This window comes from Taudactylus pleione, unplaced genomic scaffold, assembly GCF_031769625.1.
Source record: "Taudactylus pleione unplaced genomic scaffold, aTauple2 ptg000424l, whole genome shotgun sequence".
Classification (NCBI taxonomy): domain Eukaryota; kingdom Metazoa; phylum Chordata; class Amphibia; order Anura; family Myobatrachidae; genus Taudactylus; species Taudactylus pleione.
The window spans coordinates 19,519-43,670 of NW_028284826.1; the positions used below are offsets into that span (position 1 = coordinate 19,519).

Sequence of the window (24,152 nt, forward strand, 5' to 3'; positions counted from 1 at the left end):
GCTATGTGAGGGGGGTCATCAGGGCATTTTAGGGGTATGTAGGGACGCCTAAGGGCCTTATGTGGAGCTCAAATGCATAAATCATGATGGTAACGGGTGGGGGAGGGGATAACAGGGGGCACGATGGTGGTGGAGAGGGTAACAGGGTTGGGATTGAGGAGAGAAGTACACAGGGGAGCAGGAGGGTAAGGACCAGGAGCTGCTACTGTCAGACACAGCGATGTCAGTCACCTGGGGGAAGGAGGCGGAGATCAGAGGGAAGGAACGCGGGGACCACAAATCCAGTGCAGCGCGGAAGTCGGAGGTGGAACGCACAGGCCGGAAGTCGGAGGTGGAACGCACAGGCCGGAAGTCGGGTGGAACGCACAGGCCGGAAGTCGGGTGGAACGCACAGGCCGGAGGTCGAGTGTGTAACGTCGTGCAGGTGAGAGGGGGGGGGGTCAATCTACGGAAGGGGATCTAGCTGTAACCGAGAGTCGAGGAGACCGGGAGCCTCTGGGGTGAGTAGTCCGCACGGGGAGAGGGACAGAGATACAGTGATGCACTTACAGCTGGGATAGAGCAGGTACAGGGCTGCTGCTGCCTCATGTCACCATTATCCGCCACCATGGGGCTATGGAGAAGGGTTTTAGGGCTGTGACCCGATCTTATGACCTAGCACTGACCCCCTCCTGGCTTCTCACCCGTGTCCTCATATCCCCCACCTCAGCCTCATTGTGCCTCACCTGGTTTCCCTATAATGGTTCCTCTCAGCCTAATAATGGTCTCCTGATAGCCTCTGTGTGCCCCTCTTATACCCTCACAATGCCCACCCTATAGTGCCCATCTACCACACACATATAGGTCACCTCTTAACATTATAATGCCAATCTCATATTGCCCATCTAACACCCATATATATGTTGCCTCATAGTGCCCATTTAGCACCCACATATAGGTCACCTCATAGCCTCATAGTGCCCATCCATAACACATTGAGATGGAGATGGCAGGATTGTGAAAGGGATTGGATGGGGGGTGAGAAGTAAAGGGCAGAGTCCTAGACATGAGACTTGGGGAAGGGAGGAGAGGGAGATGTCAGCGGAGAGGGTGGGAGCAGAGGGCGCCTTGAGTTGGGGAAAGACTATTCATTCAGTTTTCGAAATGCTGAGTATCATGAAGCGTTGTACCTTCCAAGCTGTAATGTGTGACAGACAGAAGGTGACACAGAAGAGGGAGAGAGGCTCAGGGAATAGATGTAACTTGGTAGCATCATCTTAGGGATGGTGGTGATGACCAAAGGACCAACTAATGTTCCTGAGGGAAGATGTGTATAGGGAGAAGAGAGGGGAGCCAGGGACACAGAACCTTGGGGACCCCGATGGGAAAGTGCAGGAGAGCTGGGTGTAAATGCGGAGAATGAGCAGTTGGACATGTAGGAGGTGAACCAGGAGAGAACTGAGTCACAACGCCCAATAGAGAGGAGGGTCTGTAGGTGGATAGGGAGTAATCAAATGGTATCAAATACTGTTGTGAGGTCACAGAGTATAATATTAGAGGAATGGGACAGGAGAGGGTCTGCTCAGTACACTGGCTGCTTCTATCTGCTATATGATTTCCCCCAGGCTAGAACACCTCGGCTTTATCTCAGTGGACCTGTCATAATGTTCTGTGACAGCATGCAAACGAGATTTGGTATAACCCAGTCCTATTACTTCCTCAGTGCACATACGTATCCCTGGCCATCACAGTACATCCCCCCTTGTCCCAACATTCCTCATGTAGAGGTCTAAATTCCTCCTTATACCAATCTGTACAGAAGCAGGGATCCTGCTGGTGAAGGTTTGTTGAACAGTCTCTGCCATAGACTAACACCTTTCATGTTGCGCTTAGATTCTCAGTCTCTTCTACTCCATGAAATTCCAGACTAGCGGAAACTATTATAACCAAGGGTTATTATTCTCCGCAGAGCACAGGTCAATGGGAATCATCATCTCTGGCCAAATCCCAGTGTACCTCCAGTCACTGCTGTCTAATGTGTGTCTGGGTGATGACTGTATCATTGTGTGTGTCAGGTTCCTATAAGGTGTCAGGATGTCACTGTCTATGTCTCCATGCAGGAGGAGGAGTATATAGAGGAACACAAGGGTCTGTACAAGGACGTGATGATGGAGAATCACCGGCCCCTCACATCACTGGGTAATTGGAGACATTATTCTGGGTTACCATCCTCGGAGGCCGAAGCCTGCCTAAATGCCGGAAGGACAATGACCTGGTTCATATGAAATAAAACCTATATAAAAAGCTAAACCGCCAACGCCGTGCCTTGCTCCAAGGCACTAAAACAAGACTGAGGGGCTGCCAGAAGTGGGAGGAGTTATGTAGGGATGGAGTCAGCCGTTAACTGTTTTAGCGCCAGACTCCAATAGGTCATAAGCATAACCCAGAGTGTCCCCCAGATGGACTTCGAGGAAGGGATTTTCCAGTTTTCTCTTTCATCAATATTTGGGGACACTGCTGTACCTTGGGGTGTAGAGGGTGCCACTGCTAGAGCAGGGCACATCTACACTACAGACTTGTTCTCTGACTCCCCCCTCCCCCTCTATGCCTCTCTACCAGAGACCCTGTCAACAATGCAGCCTTAATGGTGTCATTTAGTCTTTTAAAACATTGGGTGTCATTGTCACTCTTCCAAGAGCAGAAAGAGACCTGGGGTATTGATCCTAAATCTACACCTGCTCCTGCAAGTCCACACGTTTTGGATGGGGTCCATCTATGGATGGATTCTATACGCTAGACTAGGAACAGGGCCGGGTGCTACGGGGGCAGCCAGGGTGTTGTAATCGGTGGGATGTAAGTTCTTTGGATACGAAAGGTTAAAGAAACCACTCAAAACAGTTATTCCAATTAAAGGTTATTATTAAAAGGTTAAAAAATGTAAGTAAATGATTTAAAAGAACCGATTATATAAATATATGTAACACACTAAGGGCCATATTCAATTAGCCTGCGAAAACGTGTCGCCGATGACGTCATTTTCGCCTGTTTCACTTATCCCCGTATTCAATGACAAAAACATTTCGCAGTCTTTGTAAAAAAAACGGGGATACGTTTTCACCACTGTTTAGGTGGTGAAAAAAGTGCAGAATTGGAGTGCAGGGAAAAAAAAGTGATGTGTGACAAAAAATAAAAAAAAATTCTTCAGGACACCCCCAAAAAATGTACTTTTAGGGGTGAAAAAAGTTGGGGAACAAGCTTAAAAACTAGCGAAATATCCTCAGGGGGGTTCCCCATGCATGTGGGAGGTGTTTTCTAGAATGTAGGGAGTAGCAGCAGATGCTTTTTTGACGAATTTTTGAAAATCATTTTAGGGGCTTAAAAGTATGCTTGCACCCATTTTCATGTACCCCAAATTTGATGGGACTAGTTATTTAAAAAAAAAAAAAAAAAAAAAATTCTGTTCTTCACCCCTTCCTCACAGGCACATTTATGCACCTGCCGCCGCTATTTAAAACCCCATTTACCTTCAGCAGGCCAAATCGGGGTTACCCATAGTGATACCCCATGTCAGACCATCTTTAGAGGGGTGCCAGGATGATTTCCTGAAAATTGACAGGACTTTTCTATACTTACCTTTCCGCCGGCTCCCGTTTTCGCCAGATCCAAATTGAATACGGGGATAAGCGGGCACGCGCCCGATACTTTATCCCTGCCGAAGCCTCCGATGATGGCGAAAAGTCAGAGCTCGGACTTTTCGCCTCTAATTGAATATGGTCTCAAGGGGTAAATTTACTAAAGTGAGAAGTTTTAGAAGAGATGTTGCCCATAGCAACATATGAGATTCTACTTAACATTTACCTAGCACCTTCTAGAACAGTGGTTCTCAAACTCGGTCCTCAGGACCCCACACAGCTCAAATTTTGCAGGTCACCCAGCAGGTGCACAGGTGTATTCATTACTCACTGACACATTTTAAAAGATCCACAGGTGGAGCTAATTATTTCACTAGTGATTCTGTGAGGAGACCTAGAAAACATGCACTGTATGGGGTCCTGAGGACCGAGTTAGAGAACCTGTGTTCTAGAAGATAATAGCTAGAATCTGATTGCTACGGGCAACATCTCTTCTAAAACCTCTCACTTTAGTAAATTTACCCCTAAATATATGAAATATCAACATCTAACAATTTATATAGGTTTAAGGATAAATACAACTATTAATGACTATAAGTAACCATACTAGATATTAGGGATGTGCAGACTCGGGTTGGTTCGAATTTTCCCGCCAAGTTCAGATTTTTCCCGCCAAAAATTGGGTCTCAGAAAGAGGCAAAATGTCATCTTTCATGGACAAAAATCATCTTCCATGGACTTTTGTTCAGGAATGATGATGATTGTCCATAAAAGATGATGTCTTGCCTCTTTTTGAGACCCGATTTTTGGCGGGGAAAATTCGAACCTATCCGAGCCTGCACATTCCTACGAAATATATAGTACAGATATTAGTAAAATTCAAACAATGTGTTGTATATTCATATTAATATTTATACTAATATACAACTTAACTGCAGTAAGGCTTCTATGCTTTCTACTGGATGCGGCAAGTGTTACGGCAAATCACACTCTGGGTGCCCTCCTCTCGCTAAGAGACCAGAGATTTCAGGCAGGAGACACGCTGTGCACTAACGCTCTCCCCACATGACACTAACAATGACTCTAGGGACCTCTGTTCCCACCAACGGGCTAGAGATTCAAATGGAAGACTCAGTCCGATTGCGCTCTTCCCACGTGGCCAAGTTGTTACACCTGTAAGCCTAGTTTATACCCTGTGTAGTGGGCGTGGCAAAAATATGATCTCCCTAAACATGGTCCATGTGTTGGTACTCTACTTTAATATCAATAGGGGGCAGTATTGCCTCATTTATTATTATTAATAAGGGAATTACCCAATAGATTCTAGATTTCTCTATGACCTACAATACATTACAATGTGTAAAATGGTTTATTGTTCTCTGTGCATGAGAATATGTGTGAATAGCATCATTTAGCGCATCTAATGTTACAATTGTATATATCTCTCTACTCTTGCAAACAAAAAGCACACAGTGTTGGATTATACAAATCTATTGTGGGAATGTGGGCCAAAGGACACATTCCCTCGCTGGTACAATTAATTTCTGTTTATACGCTTCTAAATGCTGACACATACATAAAAAGCAGGCGTGGTATAAGAGATAGACAGGCATTAATTAGAAAGACAATGTCTAGATACAGTCCTTAGTTAGACAGGGACAGAAGTCAGACACACTAAAGTTAGACATATCAAAAGTTCGACATGGAAATGGTTGATACAAAAATGATCGACAATTTTTTTATTTTTTTTAGCCATAGCCTTCACCCTAACCCTCCCCTTGCTGCCTAACCCTCTCCTTGGTGCCTAACCCTCCCTCCTGGTGCCTAATCCTAACCGTCTGGGCAAGTGCCTAACCCTCCAGTAAGTGCCTAACCCTAAAAAAAAAAAAAAAAAATTGTCGACCATTTTTTGTGTGGTCCATTTCCTGTCGAACTTTTGACCCTGTCGAACTTTTGACCCTGTCGAACTTTTGACCCTGTCGAACTTTTGACCCTGTCGAACTTTTGACCCTGTCGAACTTTTGACCCTGTCGAACTTTTGTGTGTCTGACTTCTGTCCCTGTCTAACTATTAACAGTCTTAACATCTGGCGTCTATCTAGACATTGTCTATCTAATTACTGTGTATCTATAGTCCGGAACCCATAAAAAGCAAATACAAGTATGGCTCCTTGGCAGCCATTTTGTTCACCCATAACAGGAGTCTATGTGTACTCCCAATTCCAATTTGTCACACTTAGAGGCGTGCCCAGCACTTACGGAGGTGCTAGGCTTCCCTCAATCTCTCCACTGACTGTGAATAGATGTCCTGCGCACGGCATGGGTTCACCCGGCAGTGAACGGTCACCGCAACACTTCCCACCCGCGCGGCACTGCGGCCCATCAGGTGGGGAAAGCACAGGGCAGGCTGTTCTGTTGCGTTTCACAGTTGATGATTTCCTGGTCAACCAAAGTTTGGATGGAGGTAGGCCGGTTTTTCTTTTAGGTCACTTAAATCTTGCAATAGCGACCCTGGATTCACATGGTTATATAATCAATTACCCAAAGTTCAGCCTGATTCTGTATCAGAAAATAATGTACCTTGGTTTCCTGTTTATCATAAACTGCCAAAGATGTTTTTTCTATTGAAGGAGAAAATTTGTCTGGTCTAGTCACTGTTGTCTCTCAAGCTAGTTTCCATCCTGCACGGTATACAGTTCCTAAAGAAAAGGGTTTGTTGTTTTGAAACGGTCCAGTTCGCTTGCTTTCGTAAGACCTTTACAGCTGTTGTTCTTGACCAGATGGCTGAGTACCAGCCCTCTTCTAGCATTCCAAATCCTTGGTCTGCCTTCCTAGACTTGATATTCTCCACTAGTGACTGAAAAACCAAAACATCATTATGGTGCATAAACATGGTCAGATTTCCCTGGTCGATTTGAATGAAAACTATATCGTTCAAATCGACTAGTTTCTGGCCCCTTCAAACGATGGTCGATGCGCGGGCATCGCCCGTTCATGCAGGCCAACCTGGACGATATTGACTAGGTTAGCCTGTTTACTATAGGGACCCGCGATCGTTGATCTCGGGTCGTTACAGTAGTTTGGGGATTGGTGCATGGTGGATGTTCGATATTGAACATGCAGGACGATCAGACAACGATAGCTGATCGTTGTCTAATTGTCCCGTGTGTACGGGCCCTTAGGGCCTGTCTTTTTTTTCCATATGGGATTGGATTGTGGTGGCCACGAATGCTAACTCACGCGGTAGGGAGGAGCAGTGACCTTATCTTTTCTACTCCAGGGCCTTTGGTCTATGAAAAAAATGGCACTTACTATCTATGTAACTCTTGAGGAGCAGACCAGTAAAATTTAAATCGGACAGTAGGATGGTGGTGGCCAGTGGCGTAACTAGGTTATTTGGAGCCCAGGGCAAATTGAAAAATGGAACCCCCCCCCCCCCCCCCTATGTGCGTGCGACGAAAAACGGACGTGGTCACAAGGGGCATGGGGCCTGTCAACATGACACACACCCCTTTCTTGTCACTGGAAACATTTCTTTCCATATGCACCTTAATGCAATTACACTTATACAGTCCCCCCTATGCAGTGCCCCTAGTTGTGGTCCCCCTTATACAGTACTCCCAGTATACAATGCCCCCAGTAGTGATCCCTCTTATGCAGGCCCACAGTAGTGCCCCTTATACACTACCCCCAGTAGTGGTCCCCCTTATGCAGCCTCCCATTAGTTCCCCTTATACAGTGCCCCCAGTAGTGGTCCCTTTTATGCAGGCCCCCAGTAGTGATCTCCCATATGCAGTGCCCCTTACACAGTGCCCCCTGTAGTGGTCCCCCTTATGCAGTCCCCCATTAGTTCCCCTTATACAGTCCCCCAGGAGTGATCCCCCTTATGCAGGCACCCAGTAGTGATCCCCCATATATAGTGCCCACAGTAGTGATCCCCCATATTCAGGCACCCAGGAGTGATCCCCCTTATGCAGGTCCCCAGTAGAGGGCATGCTGGGATGTGTAGTTCCAAAGCAGCTGGAGGGCCAAAGGTTGAAGACCCCTGGTCTATAGCTTAACAAAATTTTGCAGGTTCAACGTCTTTATCTTAGGACGGTGAAAATGGGCAAAAGGTTCTGGGCAAGCAAGCACTGTGTCCTCCCTTTAGGGGCAGTGCTGAAACATCTCCAATGGACAGCAGTGTTTACCAATATGGATGAAAGAGAAAATAGAATGTGTACTTTGGTAAATTATTTTTCTCAGAATCCAATTGGTGGACACAGGTTCTCTAGTATTTTTTGTTTCATTGGTTGATTGTGTAATTGTTCTTTTAGTCCATCTCATGGATTTTGTTAGTAATAAACTAATGTCTTTCCAGGGGAGGGGCTTAGAGGGGGGAGGAGTAAGTGACCAACAAGTCTGTAGAGTTTTTGGACCCTGCTCCAGTACTAGTACCCTCTATACCCCCAAGGTACTGCAGTGTCCCCCAAATGGATTAGGAGAAACAGATTTTACAGTAAGTACAAAAATACTATTATACAGTCACTGTGTGTCTTCTACAGATGGAGCCAGTAACAGAAATACCCCAGAGAGATGTCCCCATGCTCTTGATTCTCAGGATTGTACAGAGGAAAGTCACAGGACCCCACATGAGTATCAGGTAGATTGAATTTAGGGTGAAAAGACCAAAGTGACTTTCACTGTATGATATGTAGACAAACTGCATATGTATAATTCTATTGATTACTCTCAATGAAATCAGACATTATTAAAGTGCTTTTTTTATTGCTTTGTGGGTAATTTAGGGTGAAGGTCTGACAATTATTAAAGTAGAAGATATAGAGGGAGAAGAAGAGACGTATGTGACTGATATGAAGGCAGAAGATATAGAGGGAGAAGAAGAGACATATGTGACTGATATGAAGACAGAAGATATAGAGGGAGAAGAGACGTGTGTGACTGATATGAAGGCAGAAGATATAGAGGGAGAAGAAGAGACGTATGTGACTGATATGAAGACAGAAGATATAGAGGGAGAAGAAGAGTCATATGTGACTGATATGAAGACAGAAGATATAGAGAGAGAAGAAGAGACGTATGTGACTGATATGAAGGCAGAAGATACAGAGGGAGAAGAAGAGACGTATGTGACTGATATGAAGGCAGAAGATATAGATGATGAAGAAGAGACGTATGTGACTGATATGAAGGCAGAAGATACAGAGGGAGAAGAAGAGACGTATGTGAGGGGTGATCAGCAGTGTAAGGAGGAGGAATTCCCTACAGATGTCGGCACAGGTGAGTAATAAACACTTATTACAGAATAGTATCACTTATTCTCCTTGCTCAGTCACTACAGCAATCTCTTATCCTACACCCTCCTCTGTCACTACAGACTAATGGGGGTGCTCCGGGGTGTGAGCGGCTGACTGTTGCTGTGCCGCGGGTGGGGGTGCTCGGGCCATGAGCGGCTGACTGATGCTGTGCCATGCGCGGGGGGGATGCTCCAGGGTGTGAGAGGCTGACAGACACTGTGCCGCGGATGGGGGGGGCTCTGGGGCGTGAGCAGCTGGCTTGTGCTGTGCTATAGGTGCTTCAGGGGTGAGTGGGTAACTTGTGCTGTGCTGAGGGTGCTTCAGGGTGAGTGGGTAACTGGTGCTGTGCTGGAGGTGCTTCAGGGGTGAGTGGGTAACTGGTGCTGTGCCATGGGAGAGGGTACTTCAGGGGTAAGTGGGTAACTGGTGCTGTGCCACAGGAGGGGGTGCTTCAGGGGTGAGTGGGTAACTGGTGATGTGGGTGGGGGTACTTCAGGGGTGAGTGTGTGACTGGTGCGCACGCAGGGGGTGGGTTTTCTGAGTTACCTAAAAACCCCACCTCTATACCCAATGACCCATCATCGCAGGTGACCTTTTTTTTGTTAGAGGCTGGCTGAATCTAGGGGGAGGTTCAGTGGCAGCGCATAGCTCCTCTGTTTACATGGGGCTTTGAGGGACCTGGTGACGCATTGACAAACCGCTTTTCACCCTGTCCCAATAGCCACAGTTGTGCGCCCTGGGTGCCGGGTGGACGGCTTTAATAAAATTATTGGCGGCTGTGTTTAGTTTGAGTGCGTGTTTTTAAGTGAAGGGTCTGTGGGTCTCATTCAGACCCGCTCGCAAGCGCCGATGCACTCGCAAGCGGGTCGATGTAGAGGCCCTGCGCATGCGCAAGCCCCGGAGCGCGAGAGAAATTCTCTCGCTCCGGGGCTTATTACAAAAGGGGCGGCTGTCGATGGTGATCGACAGCTCGCACCGTTTTTTGGGCGGGGGGGGGGGTGTCTTGACCATCGCGACCATCAACCTGGCCGCTCGCTAAAGCTGTGGGTGGCCACCCACAGCCTAGCGAGCGGCCAGGAGGCCGGCCCGGAAAATAGATGCAGCCGCCCTCATTCAGAGCGAGCTCTCGCATTTTGCGAGCGCCTCTGAATGAGGTCCTGTGTGTGTAGTGATGTGGGATCTTGTAAAGGAAAGAGGAAGAGGTGTGAAGACAGTATAGAGATGGGCATGAGAGACAGGGTGTGATAAATATTACATGCAGAGGAGAATGTCGGGATAGAGGGGGGCATGATAGGCAGGGTGTGATAAATATTACATGCAGAGGGGACTGTCAGGATAGAGGGGGGCATGATAGGCAGGGTGTGATAAATATTACATGTAGAGGAGAATGTCAGGATAGAGGGGGGCTGGGGGCATGATAGGCAGGGTGTGATAAATATTACATGCAGAGGAGAATGTCGGGATAGAGGGGGGCATGATAGGCAGGGTGTGATAAATATTACATGTAGAGGAGAATGTCGGGATAGAGATGGGCATGATAGACAGGGTGTGATAAATATTACATGCAGAGGAGAATGTCAGGATAGAGGGTGGCATGATAGGCAGGGTGTGATAAATATTACATGCAGAGGGGACTGTCAGGACAGAGGAGGCATGATAGGCAGGGTGTGATAAATATTACATGCAGAGGAGAATGTCAGGATAGAGGGGGGTATGATAGGCAGGGTGTGATAAATATTACATGCAGAGGAGAATGTCAGGATAGAGGGGGGCATGATAGGCAGGGTGTGATAAATATTACACGTAGAGGAGAATGTCAGAATAGAGGGGGGGCTGGGGGCATGATAGGCAGGGTGTGATAAATATTACATGCAGAGGAGAATGTCGGGATAGAGGGGGGCATGATAGGCAGGGTGTGATAAATATTACATGCAGAGGAGAATGTCAGGATAGAGGGGGACATGATAGGCAGGGTGTGATAAATATTACATGCAGAGGAGAATGTCAGGATAGAGGGGGGCATGATAGGCAGGGTGTGATAAATATTACATGTAGAGGAGAATGTCAGGATAGAGGGGGGGGGCTGGGGGCATGATAGGCAGGGTGTGATAAATATTACATGCAGAGGAGAATGTCAGGATAGAGGGGGGGAACGATAGGCAGGGTGTGATAAATATTACATGTAGAGAAGAATGTCAGGATAGAGGGGGGAATGATAGGCAGGGTGTGATAAATTTTACATGTAGAGTAGAATGTCAGGATAGAAGGGGGAATGATAGGCAGGGTGTGATAAATATTACATGTAGAGAAGAATATACAAAAAACAGGGTTGCAGATGCACTATGCGATCATTACTGTATACATTTAAATTTATTATATAGAATTTCAGAGGTAGTTGGCATATCAATGGCTACTGATACGGGCCTGCCCACCAGCGTCAAGGTCACCTCTTTGAGCAGGTCCCTAACACTCTGGGGTTCACATCTGGGACGCAGGGCACCCCAAAAGTCAGCCCAGCCAAAGACCTCCCCAGGGCATCACACGATAAAAAGGGTGACAGTGAAGTGTTAAAGTATCAGGTGTGTAAAGTAATTAACAAGTGTAATGATAAGGGTAGAATGTGTGTGAAAAAATACATGAATAATAAACAAACATGAGGGTGATCTACAAAGTGACTATATGTATTAAATGGTGATGCCGTGGAGAGGTCCAGCCAGAACAGCTCAGGGGGCCCCACGCCCAAATGCTCACCCCAAATAAACTGACACTAACCATATAAATAGGACTTACTTGTAATTATGCCTGTTGCAGTCAAATGCTAGGTCCCTGCTTAAAAACATACATGAGGGGGTGGGGGGAGGGGTGCTAATCTAGACTGGAGCAATCTCAGGCTTCAGATGTGTGTATAAATACACAATATGGGGTATAAGGAGGGGCTCTAGACTGCACACCCTAATAGTAATGAATTATATGTTTTTAAGCAGGGACCTAGCATTTGACTGCACCATGGGTATAGGGTGGAGCAGGAGGAGTCTGGGCACCAACTAGTTAAACTTCTTCCAGCAGCCCTGGCTCCTCCCCCTATACCCCGCCCTCAGCCCTAGGCAGGCCAGTTTAGTTACCAAGGCAGGAGCGAGGAAGATGAGAAGGAAACCCGACCTACACATACTGGTCCAACACCCAGAAATGCTAAAGGAGGACTGGAACAGAGTAAAAAACCCCACCAGCCTGGTGCATTAGGGTGGGCGGCCTGTGTCCCCTATGGAGTTCGAAGAAAAGGACTTAACAATGTAAGGGGACACAGGCTTGACCATGGGACATCCCAAAGCAATCCCATTATGGGAGGGGACACGCCGGAGCTGCGCTGAGAACCCTTTCGCCAAAAGCCGCGGAAGCGAAGGTGAAAACGAACAAAACCGGAAAAAACTATGGGCGGAGGTTTCTCTATGAAACCACTCAGCCAAGGCACAGCTGGCGAGCGACCCAAGTAGACACCACCAAACCGATGAAAAAAATTTGACTGTACAGATGGAACAGAAAGGGTCGCCATTACCAAGGCCCGTTGACGAAAGATGTAGGAGACAAAAAGGTTATCCATTTCACGGAGAGCCTGAGACTTAACCACAAAGTTCTGGAGGGCCGGCACAATGAAGAGGCTTCCTCCGTAGAAAAAATAGGTGCCTGAAACAGAGACCAAACAGTCCTGGGTGATTAGAAACCAAGGAAGGTAGCTAAAGCCCCGTCCCAGTGAAAAAAAAACACACTGGGTAGGAACAGGACAACGCGTCCCAGAGAAACCCTCGCCGGGAGCAGGAAAGTGGTTATCTTCTTAAGCCAACGAATGTCAGTAGAACCCAAAGGATGACAACTGAAGAGCTCAAAACACTAAAGACAAAGGCCCAAATGCTGAGGAGCACCACCGTCAAAGGAGAACACCTGGAAGGGAAGTTCGTACGTCAGGCATCAGAGTAATGCATCTCTGAAGAGGACAGCAAGTGTGGAAACTTGCAACTTCCAAGCAGAGAAGTGGAGGGATAAATCCAGCTCCACCTACATAAGGGAAAGCACCCAAGAAGGGGAAATCTTCAGGAAAAAATGTTTGGTCAGAAAACAAACAAAGGAAATCCTCCAAGGCAGTGACAAAGTCCTGCTGAGGAGAACTTACTGGCATACAGCATAGTACGAATAACTAAACTAGAGAACCCAGTAGTGCTCAAGATTGAGGAGTCAAGATCACGGGACCTAAGACAGAAGATCCGGCCAGAAGGAAGATACAGCAGAGCATTGATAGAAGATCTGCGTACCAAACACACCAAGACCCATAGAAGGCCACAAGGATAATGACAAGATGTCCACCCGAAGGGCTCCTGGAACCCTGGTACGGGAGCAGTACCATGGTAGTCTGTGTTTGTGTCGAGATGCTAGTAAAGCAAAGTCTGGCCACCACCAGAGAAAAACTAGAATCCAAAAGACTTCTGGATGAAACCCTATTCATCTGGGTGGATGCCCAGGTGGCCAAGGAAGCTCTCTTCTCCCTTCCGGACTCTGAGGAGGAAAAATATTAATGAAGCCAGAAGCTGACCTGCTGTCCCAGTCCCTACTTCAATGTGCCGTGACGGAGGGTCGTAGGCGATGGCAGTCACATTCTCAGATTGAACATGGACCGGACCATGCTGTAAGAGCAGCCGAGCCAGGCTGAAAACTCAGAAGATTGTTTGAGATCCACAAAGTAGATCGGCACTCGACTCACAGAAGTTGTACACTGACCCTGGAAGGTTGTACCCAGTGCAGAATCCTGATGGGGGCGGCCCCTGTCTAAGCGGGATGCCTGGACCACAAGAGGAAGAGCCGAACCTCCCAGGAAAGACGTAAGCTATCGGTTTGACATGTCCCACAGGGACCCACCTCCCTTTGAAAAGGCCGGGAGTGAAACTGTGCAGACTCTGCCCTGACGAATGTGGAGAAAAATGTGCCCAGGTTCTGAATGTAAGAGTGTATTAACTCTCAGTGATGTCTAAAAACCTTTTGAATCCTGGCCTACAGGTCCCAAGCTTTGCTATTGAGAGGAAGACCTGCTGAACCCTGTAATCCAGCAAGGCCCCCAGATGGTACATCTCTTGTGACATAGTCCAGGAGAAAAACATTCTATTGATGAGCTTTCCATGGGACTGGAGGAGACCTATTGAGAGAGTAATGTGTTCCCTGAAAACATCCGGAAACCCGGCAAGGATCAGAAGATTATTAAGAAAAGGTAGAAACTTGTTGCCCCTGCGGAAGAATGATATACCATCACTTTCATTAAAAGCCCTGGAAAGAGCAAATGGCCAAGTCTGACAATGAACATGCTCCTCTGGGAACGCAAGCCAGAGGAACTCTGATGACTGGGTCAGATAGGAAACTGCAAACAGACCTCCCTGAAAGCCAAGGAGGCTTGAGATTCCCCAGAGCCAGTGCTAGAATTATGAATAAAACAAAGAAAAGACTGGCATAAAAGTCCAAGGGGTCTATTTACTAAGCAGTGTTAGGAGACAGATTGAAAAGTGATAAGGTACCAGCCAATCAGCTTCCAACTGTCATTTTTCAAACACAGCCTGTGAGATGACAGTTGGGAGCTCATTGGCTGGCACCTTATCACTTTTCACTCTGTCTCCTAACACTGCTTAGTAAATAGACCCCCAAATCTCTAAAGGGAACTGGGACACATTCTGAAAGCAAGTCGGAGGTGAACAGAGGACCTGATTCAGACCCATTCGCAAGCGATGAGCGCTCGCAACCGGGTAGATGGTGGCTCACAACACATGCGCACGACAGAGCCGGCTTTGCCGTGTGCATGCGCGAGACCCTGCCAGCGACGGGCAATCCGTTGCTCCGGATCTCGCACCAAAGGGGGCGAGCTGTCGATGTTGAGTGACAGCTCGCCCCTTTTGGTGGGCGGGCCGGGGGCTGCCCAAATGGAGGCGTTCCCGAAGGAACGCTTGTAATTTGGAGGCGGCCCCACTGACATCACGAGTGATGTCAGTGGAGTGCTTCCGGCTCTGTTAGAGCCGAAAGCTCTCTGGGGCTTGCGATGAAAGAGACCCTACCACAAGTGTCGTGTCGCAAGCCCGATGGTCGCGATGGTCTTGACCATCGTGACCATCATCATGGCCGCTCGCTATAGCTGTGGGTGGTCACCCACAGCTATGTGAGTGGCCAGGAGGCCACTCCAAAAATTAAAAAAAAATGCCCTGATTCAGAGCGAGCGCTCTTTCAGAGCGTCCGACTCTGAATCAGGGCCAGAGTCCCCTGTGTTTCCACCTTGTCTGGACCGGAAGGCCTATGAAAAGATAGGATCTGAGGCCTTTCCTGAAAAGCAACAGCGTAGTCGAAGGAGAGAAAACCTTACCCTTAGGCATCGTAAATGGTCACCATCCAGGTGATGGAAACAGCAAAGTCAGCCTCCCTACGCTGGGTCTCCCCTAGGTGGAGTGTCAAGCGCCAGCCTGTCAGTATGCCTGGAGTTAGGAAAACTAATAGACATGGGCTGTTTAGCTCCGGGCCTAGTAAGAGTAACCCGGAGCTGGAGAAAGGCTGCCTTTGGCCCTTTCCTTGCAACTGAGGTCACAGAAGGAAGGAAGGCCATCATTGACACCGTCATTGTGGCTACAATCCCATCCAAAACAGGACCTGAAAGCGGAAGATCCCCTATGGTCTTACTGAAGTGCGAGTAAACGCGCCAGAAATGAATCCAGAGAGTTCGCCTAACCGCCACCCAGATGCTGACATCTAAAGTAAGGACACCAATGGCTAATGTCGCCTCTTCAACAGCAGAGGACACCCTCTGAATATCTCACCTGACGCAGCTGAGGAACTTCTAAAGAGCATCCGTCCAACCTCCAACGGCTTTAGCTACATTTAATCAGGACTGGATGCAAGTTTTAGAGCAGGGGTCTTCAACCTTGGCCCTCCAGCTGCTGTGGAACTACACATCCCAGCATGCACTGCCATAGTTTTAGCATGCTGTTATATCAAAAAGGTGGCAGTGCATGCTGGGATGTGTAGTTCCACAGCAGCTGGAGGGCAAAGTTGAAGACCCCTGTTTTAGAGAAAAGTTCCATTGTCCTATCTGACAGATCCCAAGGGAGGGCGTATTTGGACTAGGAAGGGCAACGATCTTGACTAGACGGACCAAATGAGCATTCCCAGAGGAGGAGGCCCATTATGGCCGGTCCGCAGCAGGTAGAGACTTAGATGAGGCAAGGAAACTGTCATAGGAAACGAGCCTGTGACATCCACACTTTGTAGCTGTTGAATAGGTGTACTTGCCCATAGAGCCACCTGCTGTACTTGGCATAGAACCCTGGAGGTGCCTATTAGGGCGAGACCTCCGTAAAAGGTCCACACGCTGCGCAAAGACGGGAATTTAGAAACAGTCCTTCAAAGCGTGAAAACCGAAGTGCTAGCCTTAGACGTACCGCACCTGGTATTCCCAGGCGGTCCAAGTACGAACCAAGACCTGACCCTATTTAGCTTCCGAGATCAGACAATATCGGATGCAATCAGGGTGTTGTGGTCGTAGGCCTCGGTAACCTTAAAGCTAAGAACAGCCCTTATCCTGTTAAACCGGGCGCTACATCTAGCGGTGGTATGGGATAGACAAAGGTCTGAAATATTAGAGATAGTGTTCCAGTGAGTTGAGGAACTTCTAATTACCAGACTGCAGCACTATCTAGACTGGTCAGGGAGCAAACCGGAGCACCCGGAGGAGACCCACCCAAATACAGGGAGGACAAACAAACTCCACACAGTTTACAAACTAAGTGCTGTGAGGCATGCTGTATGAGGTGCCCAGGCGGGAACTTTACGGTACACACCACTGTGTCGGCACCTGAAGTGCGGTGCCTGTCCAGCTTCAGCTGGAAAGATGCAGACACCAGCGCTTGAAGCGAGAAGTGCCACATCCATAGCTCCTAAGGCAGAATGCTATAAGGCACCCAGCAAGGTCCCAGTAGGAGTAGTGGGGAGCAAGCCCTGGGGCTGCCAGTCCATGTGACGGACACTGCAGAGGATGTGCACTAGTGCAACCTTACCTATAAGTGAGGCAGTCTGGCCGATTCCAAGTGGAAGTCATGGCTGACTGAAAGTCTGCTGCGGTCCGCGGACACTGACGCAGAGCCCATCGTGGTCCTGAGGAGAAAGTACAGAGGTACAAGTCCTGCAGTTACACAACACGGAAACACCCCCGTCCCTGGGTGCTTTGCCCTTGGAGAACGTGGTGAGTAATCCAGGGCTGTCCCCACACACCAGTTAGGTAAAGTACTGTGCCCCATAACAGGGGGAGTGCAATGAATGTGACCTCACCCCACAATCAGCGGGGGTATTTACTAAATAAAATGTACTTCTGAACACATATACTGTACATGCACACAGAAACATTCAATGCTGTATTAATGGGCAGATAATGCTCAACAATCCATACCCCAGACGGTAGGAAGGAGCTTAGTGTATAACCTGACCCCAGAGGCAGGGACATTTCTACAGAGGAGGGGGCCCGTGTGCAGTCTCCGACACGGGCCCCCTCCTCTCCGGCGGCCGGCAGCGCACTGAGCTGTGCGCGGCCAGCGCCGCACTTATAGACTCTGGGCACTAGAGTGTGACCGGAGTCTATAGCGCATGCGCGTCACCGGGAAAATGCAGGCATTTTCCCTATACTGTGAATGCGCAAATGACGGGAAAATGGCCACGGCTGCCATTTTCCAGTCCTTTTCACAGCGCCAGCCCCCCGCGCCGACGTGGGACTCCGGAGAGGTAAGTATGCTATGGGTGCAGGGTCTGCATTGCGGGGCCCACCTGGACCCAGGGGCCCGTGTGCCCTGCACACCCTGCACCCATTATAGATATGCCCCTGCCCAGAGGGAATAGGAATACAGGGTGTAAGAGCCCTTTCTGCTATCCAGTCACTAACTGAAGCAAGCCAAGGTTAAAATGGCTGCTCGGTGTCTCAGTTGGGAGGGGGGAGAATCCCTGTGGCATAGCTTCTCCGATAAGGGAGCGGGGAGGGGCTGATTGGGGAGAGCCTACCTCCCCCTAGCTGATCATGGTCCCCCAGGGCAATGGCTGCTTCTAATGAAGCCCCCCCATTGCCTGTGCCCTGGTGGCGGCGCCAGGCGGCCTGGGGGCGACCGCTGGCAGCACCGCCGGTGGTCTCCACCCCCCAGCGGTAACAGCCGCTTCAGTGCTGCTCCCTGTTAACAGGGAGCTGCTCTTACCTCAGAGCACCGTCCGCGCTCTCTTCCCCGGAGTTCAGCTGCCGGTCCTCGGGGTGTGCTGTGGGACCAGCCGAGGTCACTGACCTGCTCGCCAGTGCCGCGACTGGCGGGGATCGGTGGAGCGGCGGCACGGGTGTCCTATAGGGCGCCTAGCGCTGCCCCTCATGGCAAAGAAAATAAAATAAATTAAAATTAAATTAAAGAAGTTTAGACTGCAGAGCAGTCTCTAGCCACGTGCCTTGCTCTTGCAGGGCACCCAACTGAACTCGCCTCCCTGGGGCTGAGGGCGGGGTATAGGGGGAGGAGTCGGGGCTGCTGGAAGAAGTTTAACTAGTTGGTGCCCGGACTCCTCCTGCTCCGCCCTATAACCATGGTCAAGCCTGTGTCCCTGTGGACTGTGTAAAAGAAAATAGAATGTGCACTGATGGTAAAATCTTTTTCTCAGAATCCAATTGGTGGACACCGTGATCCCTCACCAGGTTCTCTAGTATTTTTTGTCTCATTGGTTGATTGAGTAATGGTTCTTTTAATCCATCTCATGGATTTTGTTAGTAATAAACTATCTTTCCAGGGGAGGAGCTTAGAGGGGGGAGGAGTAAGTGACCAACAAATCTGTAGGCGTAGTTGGACCCTGCTCCAGTACTAGTGCCCTCTATACCCCAAGGTACTGCAGTGTCCCCCAAATGGATTCGGAGAAACAGATTTTACAGTAAGTACAAGAATACTATTTATACAGTCACTGTGTGTCTTCTACAGATGGACCAAGTACCAGAAATACCCCAGAGAGATGTCCCCATCCTCTTTATTCACAGGATTGTACAGAGGAGAATCACAGGACCCCACAGAAGGATCAGGTAGGTGGGATTTAGGGTCAAAAGACCAAAGTGACTTTCACTGTATGATATGTAGGCAAACTGCATATGTATAATCCTATTGCTTAATCTCATTGAAATCTGACATTATCAAAGTACTTTGTATTGCTTTGTGGGTAATTTAGGGTGAAGGTCTGACAATTATTAAAGTAGAAGATATAGAGGGAGAAGAAGACACATATGTGAGGGGTGATCAGCAGTGTAAGGAGGAAGAAATACCTACAGCTATCAGCACAGGTGAGTAATAATCACTAAGTACAGAACAGTCACATATTCTCCTTGTTCAGTCACTACAGCAATCTCTTATCCTACACCCTCCTCTGTCACTACAGCAATCTCTTATCCTACACCCTCCTCTGTCACTACAGCAATCTCTTATCCTACACCCTCCTCTGTCACTACAGCACTCTCTTATCCTACACCCTCCTCTGTCACTACAGCAATCTCTTATCCTACACCCTCCTCTGTCACTACAGCAATCTCTTATCCTACACCCTCCTCTGTCACTACAGCACTCTCTTATCCTACACCCTCCTCTGTCACTACAGCCATCTCTTATCCTACACCTTCCTCTGTCACTACAGCCATCTCTTATCCTACACCCTCCTCTGTCACTACAGCCATCTCTTATCCTCCACCCTCCTCTGTCACTACAGCAATCTCTTATCCTACACCCTCCTCTGTCACTACAGCAATCTCTTATCCTACACCCTCCTCTGTCACTACAGCCATCTCTTATCCTACACCCTCCTCTGTCACTACAGCCATCTCTTATCCTACACCCTCCTCTGTCACTACAGCACTCTCTTATCCTACACCCTCCTCTGTCACTACAGCAATCTCTTATCCTACACCCTCCTCTGTCACTACAGCCATCTCTTATCCTACACCCTACTCTGTCACTACAGCATCTCTTATCCTACACCCTCCTCTGTCACTACAGCATCTCTTATCCTACACCCTCCTCTGTCACTACAGCAATCTCTTATCCTACACCCTCCTCTGTCACTACAGCTATCTCTTATCCTACACCCTCCACTGTCACTACAGCTATCTCTTATCCTACACCCTCCTCTGTCACTACAAACTAATGAGGGTAATGTATCTGCCCAGTTGGGGAGTCAGGAGCCATCAGCCCCTATTATACTCCGACTCTCCTCCTCACATCATGTCACTGTGTGTTACCAGCCCAGAGATCTGACCAGTCTCCTCACACTCTCTGGTGTATCTCATACATCAGGAGCCATCAGCCCCTATTATACTCCTGGTCTCCCCCTCACATCATGTCACTGTGTGTTTCCAGCCCAGAGATCTGACCAGTCTCCTCCCCACACTCTCTGGTGTATCTCATACATCAGGAGCCATCAGCCCCTATTATACTCCTGGTCTCCCCCTCACATCATGTCACTGTGTGTTTCCAGCCCAGAGATCTGACCAGTCTCCTCCCCACACTCTCTGGTGTATCTCATACATCAGGAGCCATCAGCCCCTATTATACTCCTGGTCTCCCCCTCACATCATGTCACTGTGTGTTACCAGCCCAGAGATCTGACCAGTCTCCTCCCCACACTCTCTGGTGTATCTCATACATCAGGAACCATCAGCCCCTATTATACTCCTGCTCTTCCCCTCACATCATGTCACTGTGTGTTACCAGCCCAGAGATCTGACCAGTCTCCTCCCCACACTCTCTGGTGTATCTCATACATCAGGAACCATCAGCCCCTATTATACTCCTGCTCTCCCCCTCACATCATGTCACTGTGTGTTACCAGCCCAGAGATCTGCCCAGTCTCCTCGCCACACTCTCTGGTGTATCTCATACATCAGGAGCCATCAGCCCCTATTATACTCCTGCTCTCCCCCTCACATCATGTCACTGTGTGTTTCCAGCCCAGAGATCTGACCAGTCTCCTCCCCACACTCTCTGGTGTATCTCATACATCAGGAGCCATCAGCCCCTATTATACTCCTGGTCTCCCCCTCACATCATGTCACTGTGTGTTACCAGCCCAGAGATCTGACCAGTCTCCTCCCCACACTCTCTGGTGTATCTCATACATCAGGAGCCATCACTCCTATTATACTCCTGCTCTCCCCCTCACATCATGTCACTGTGTGTTTCCAGCCCAGAGATCTGACCAGTCTCCTCCCCACACTCTCTGGTGTATCTCATACATCAGGAGCCATCAGCCCCTATTATACTCCTGCTCTCCCCCTCACATCATGTCACTGTGTGTTACCAGCCCAGAGATCTGTGCTCCCTATACTCTGTTGATTGGGATGCAGTCATGTCAACATTTTCAGTGTCGACATTCATAATGTTATAAAATAGACATTGAACATGTCGCAATATGCAGAACATTGACATGTTTACAATGTCGACATTATGCATGTACTGAAGGCTTAGGGTTAGGCTGCGGCAGCATAGGGTTAGGCACTGGCTGGAGGCTGTTAGGGATTAGGAAAACTCACTAATGGAATCGCAGATGGATGAGCTGGAAGTCATTATAATTTCACCGCTGGAGCCGCCGGACCAGGTAAGTCACTAGATCAGAAGAATCATTTTGCCTAAATCAAAGTCGACGTGTTCAATTTTACAATTTTAATATATCTTTCTCAAATTATAAGCACCTATTGAGATAAAGATATTTAAGCATTATAATAGAATGTAGTGTTAAATACTGTACTTATACTTGTTTTGCTTTGGATAGACATAAGAGCCTCACATAAGCAATTAAACATGTTATGGGCAAACATTGATATCTATATACTGTATTCCCAGCAGATGGATGTAACAGAAGAAATATGTGGCAGGAACATCTCACTGTATCTCCAGACTGTGATATAGAAGATAACATCACAAGAGATTCTCCAGGACAAATCCCTATTACCTCAAATATGCATCCAACTCTTCAAAGTACAGATCTGTCATCTCATCCCACTTATCATGAGGAATGTTCTGATAGAGTAGCTACCAAATGCTTTACACAGGACCCAAAGCTCAGTACCCATCAGCCAGCTAAGTCATATTCATGTTCTGAGTGTGGGAAATGTTTTACATGCAAATCACATCTTGTTACACATGAGAGAAGTCACACAGGTGAGAAAACATTTACATGTTCTGAGTGTGGAATATGCTTTACACACAAATCAAAACTTGTTAGACATGAGAGAAATCACACAGGTGAGAAACCATTTCCATGCTCTGAGTGTGGTAAATGTTTTTCACATAAATCAGATCTTGTTACACATCAGAGATATCACACAGGTGAGAAGCCATATTCATGTTCTGAGTGTGGGAAAGGATTTACACAGAAATCAAATCTTATTATACATGAGCGAAGTCACACAGGTGAGAAGCCATATTCATGTTCTCAGTGTGGGAACGGTTTTACACACATATCAAATCTTGTTAGACATGAGAAAAGTCACACAGGTGAGAGACCATTTCCATGTTCTGAGTGTGGGAAAGGTTTTACACAGAAATCAAAACTTGTTATACACGAGAGAAGTCACACTGGTGAGAAGCCATATTCATGTTCTCAGTGTGGGAAAGGTTTTACACAGAAATCAGATCTGGTTAGACATGAGAAAAGTCACACAGGTGAGAGACCATTTCCATGTTCTGAGTGTGGGAAATGTTTTGCCCGGAAATCGCATCTTATTATACATCAGAGAGGAACACACAGGTGAGAAGACATTTCAATGGTCTGAATGAAGGAAATGATAGAAATCAGATCTTGTTAAACTTGAAATTATTCACAATCATTTAAACAGGTGAAATAGTACTTGAAGGTGGAAAGTATTATATCTAAAGAACAGATTTATTAAGAACTTAAGTATACTATTTTGTCAGTCACAGGCTGTTAATAGACTTTTCAAATGTTTTCTTTCTATAATGGGTTGAGCAGTCATTGTTTGTGCTATTCTTCAACTTGTATATCCACATTAATGTTAATGTCTATATTTTTATTACACAAATAAAAACACGCTGCAGGCACTATTGCACAAATGCTACAATATAAATAAAGCTGCAAAACAAATAATGAGCTTGTGTGAGCTCAAAATTGACACCACAAATTGATCACTACGAAATACAGAAGAGGAATGGTTTTGCGCTAATGGAAAAATTGGTATATGTATATTGGATATGGTAGAAAAATTAAAAGGATCAAGATGCCAATTTAATTAGCATATATCTTTATATATTAAATAAAAAGAGCAATGCTACATTACCAATAAAACAACATTTCATAAAACTCCAAGGGCAGAAGTAGTCAGCTTGTGACAGCCCCGCAGGATGGTATTTAGGTGAGCAATCGCTTTACTTGGCAGGCCCCCGGTTTGTCCTTAAATAGATGTCACAGAAGGAAATATGGCCACAGTTTAACGGTCACTCAGCAATTTGATAATTAACTCCCGCTGCGTTTCGCTTCCTTGTTGGAGGCTTTTTCAAAGAGCATGTCCTACTGAGAACAGGTAGCAGTTTTTATACCTGTACATCTTATTACTTAATTGACACCTGTTTCAGCAGGTGAAATCCATCATTATGGTTAAATTAGTGCTGCATAGAGTTTTCCCCTACAAACATAATCTACATACATAAATAATCTTTTATTGCGTCTTGATCCCAATAGTATAGTTACAAAGATAAATCAAACATCAGTATAGTAATCAATTTAGATGTAAAAAAGATATCTAAAAAAGAAAGAAAACACCAATATCATAAAATTCACCATCGGGATTCGAACCCTGGTACTTGACCATCATGTGCAGTTTCCCTACCACTGTACTGCCAGCTCATCTATACAGGACCTTATTACTAAAACAGTTCAATGATCAGACACCTGAGATACTTGACTTAAGCTAGGATCATCATTTGCGTTAGCTGATGCATATATCAGGGGGGGTGGAGTAGTACTCCTAGATAGAGAATACTACATACAATTCTGGTCCTTCTTAAACCATATATTATTATCCTAGTACATGTAACGTAGAATATCCAGTTTCTACTCCTGCATTATCATTTCAATTTTCTTTTTTTCCGGTCAACCATAAATCAAATACTATTATGTATTTCTATAAAAAAAAAAAAAACCCTTGATGATTTTCAGAGGGTTTG

General features: G+C 47.1%; 1 protein-coding gene across 1 annotated transcript; it reads left to right on the top strand.

Annotated features, from left to right (window-relative positions):
- The first annotated feature begins 220 nt into the window (after positions 1-220).
- LOC148506111 (uncharacterized) lies at positions 221-23,285 on the top strand. Its single transcript, XM_088447243.1, has 7 exons — positions 221-424; positions 2,100-2,178; positions 8,155-8,252; positions 8,398-8,890; positions 18,912-19,009; positions 19,153-19,264; positions 21,813-23,285. The coding sequence occupies exons 1-7, from the start codon at positions 221-223 to the stop codon at positions 22,721-22,723; spliced, it is 1,995 nt and encodes a 664-aa protein (XP_088303369.1). The 3' UTR covers positions 22,724-23,285.
- The last annotated feature ends 867 nt before the right edge of the window (positions 23,286-24,152 follow it).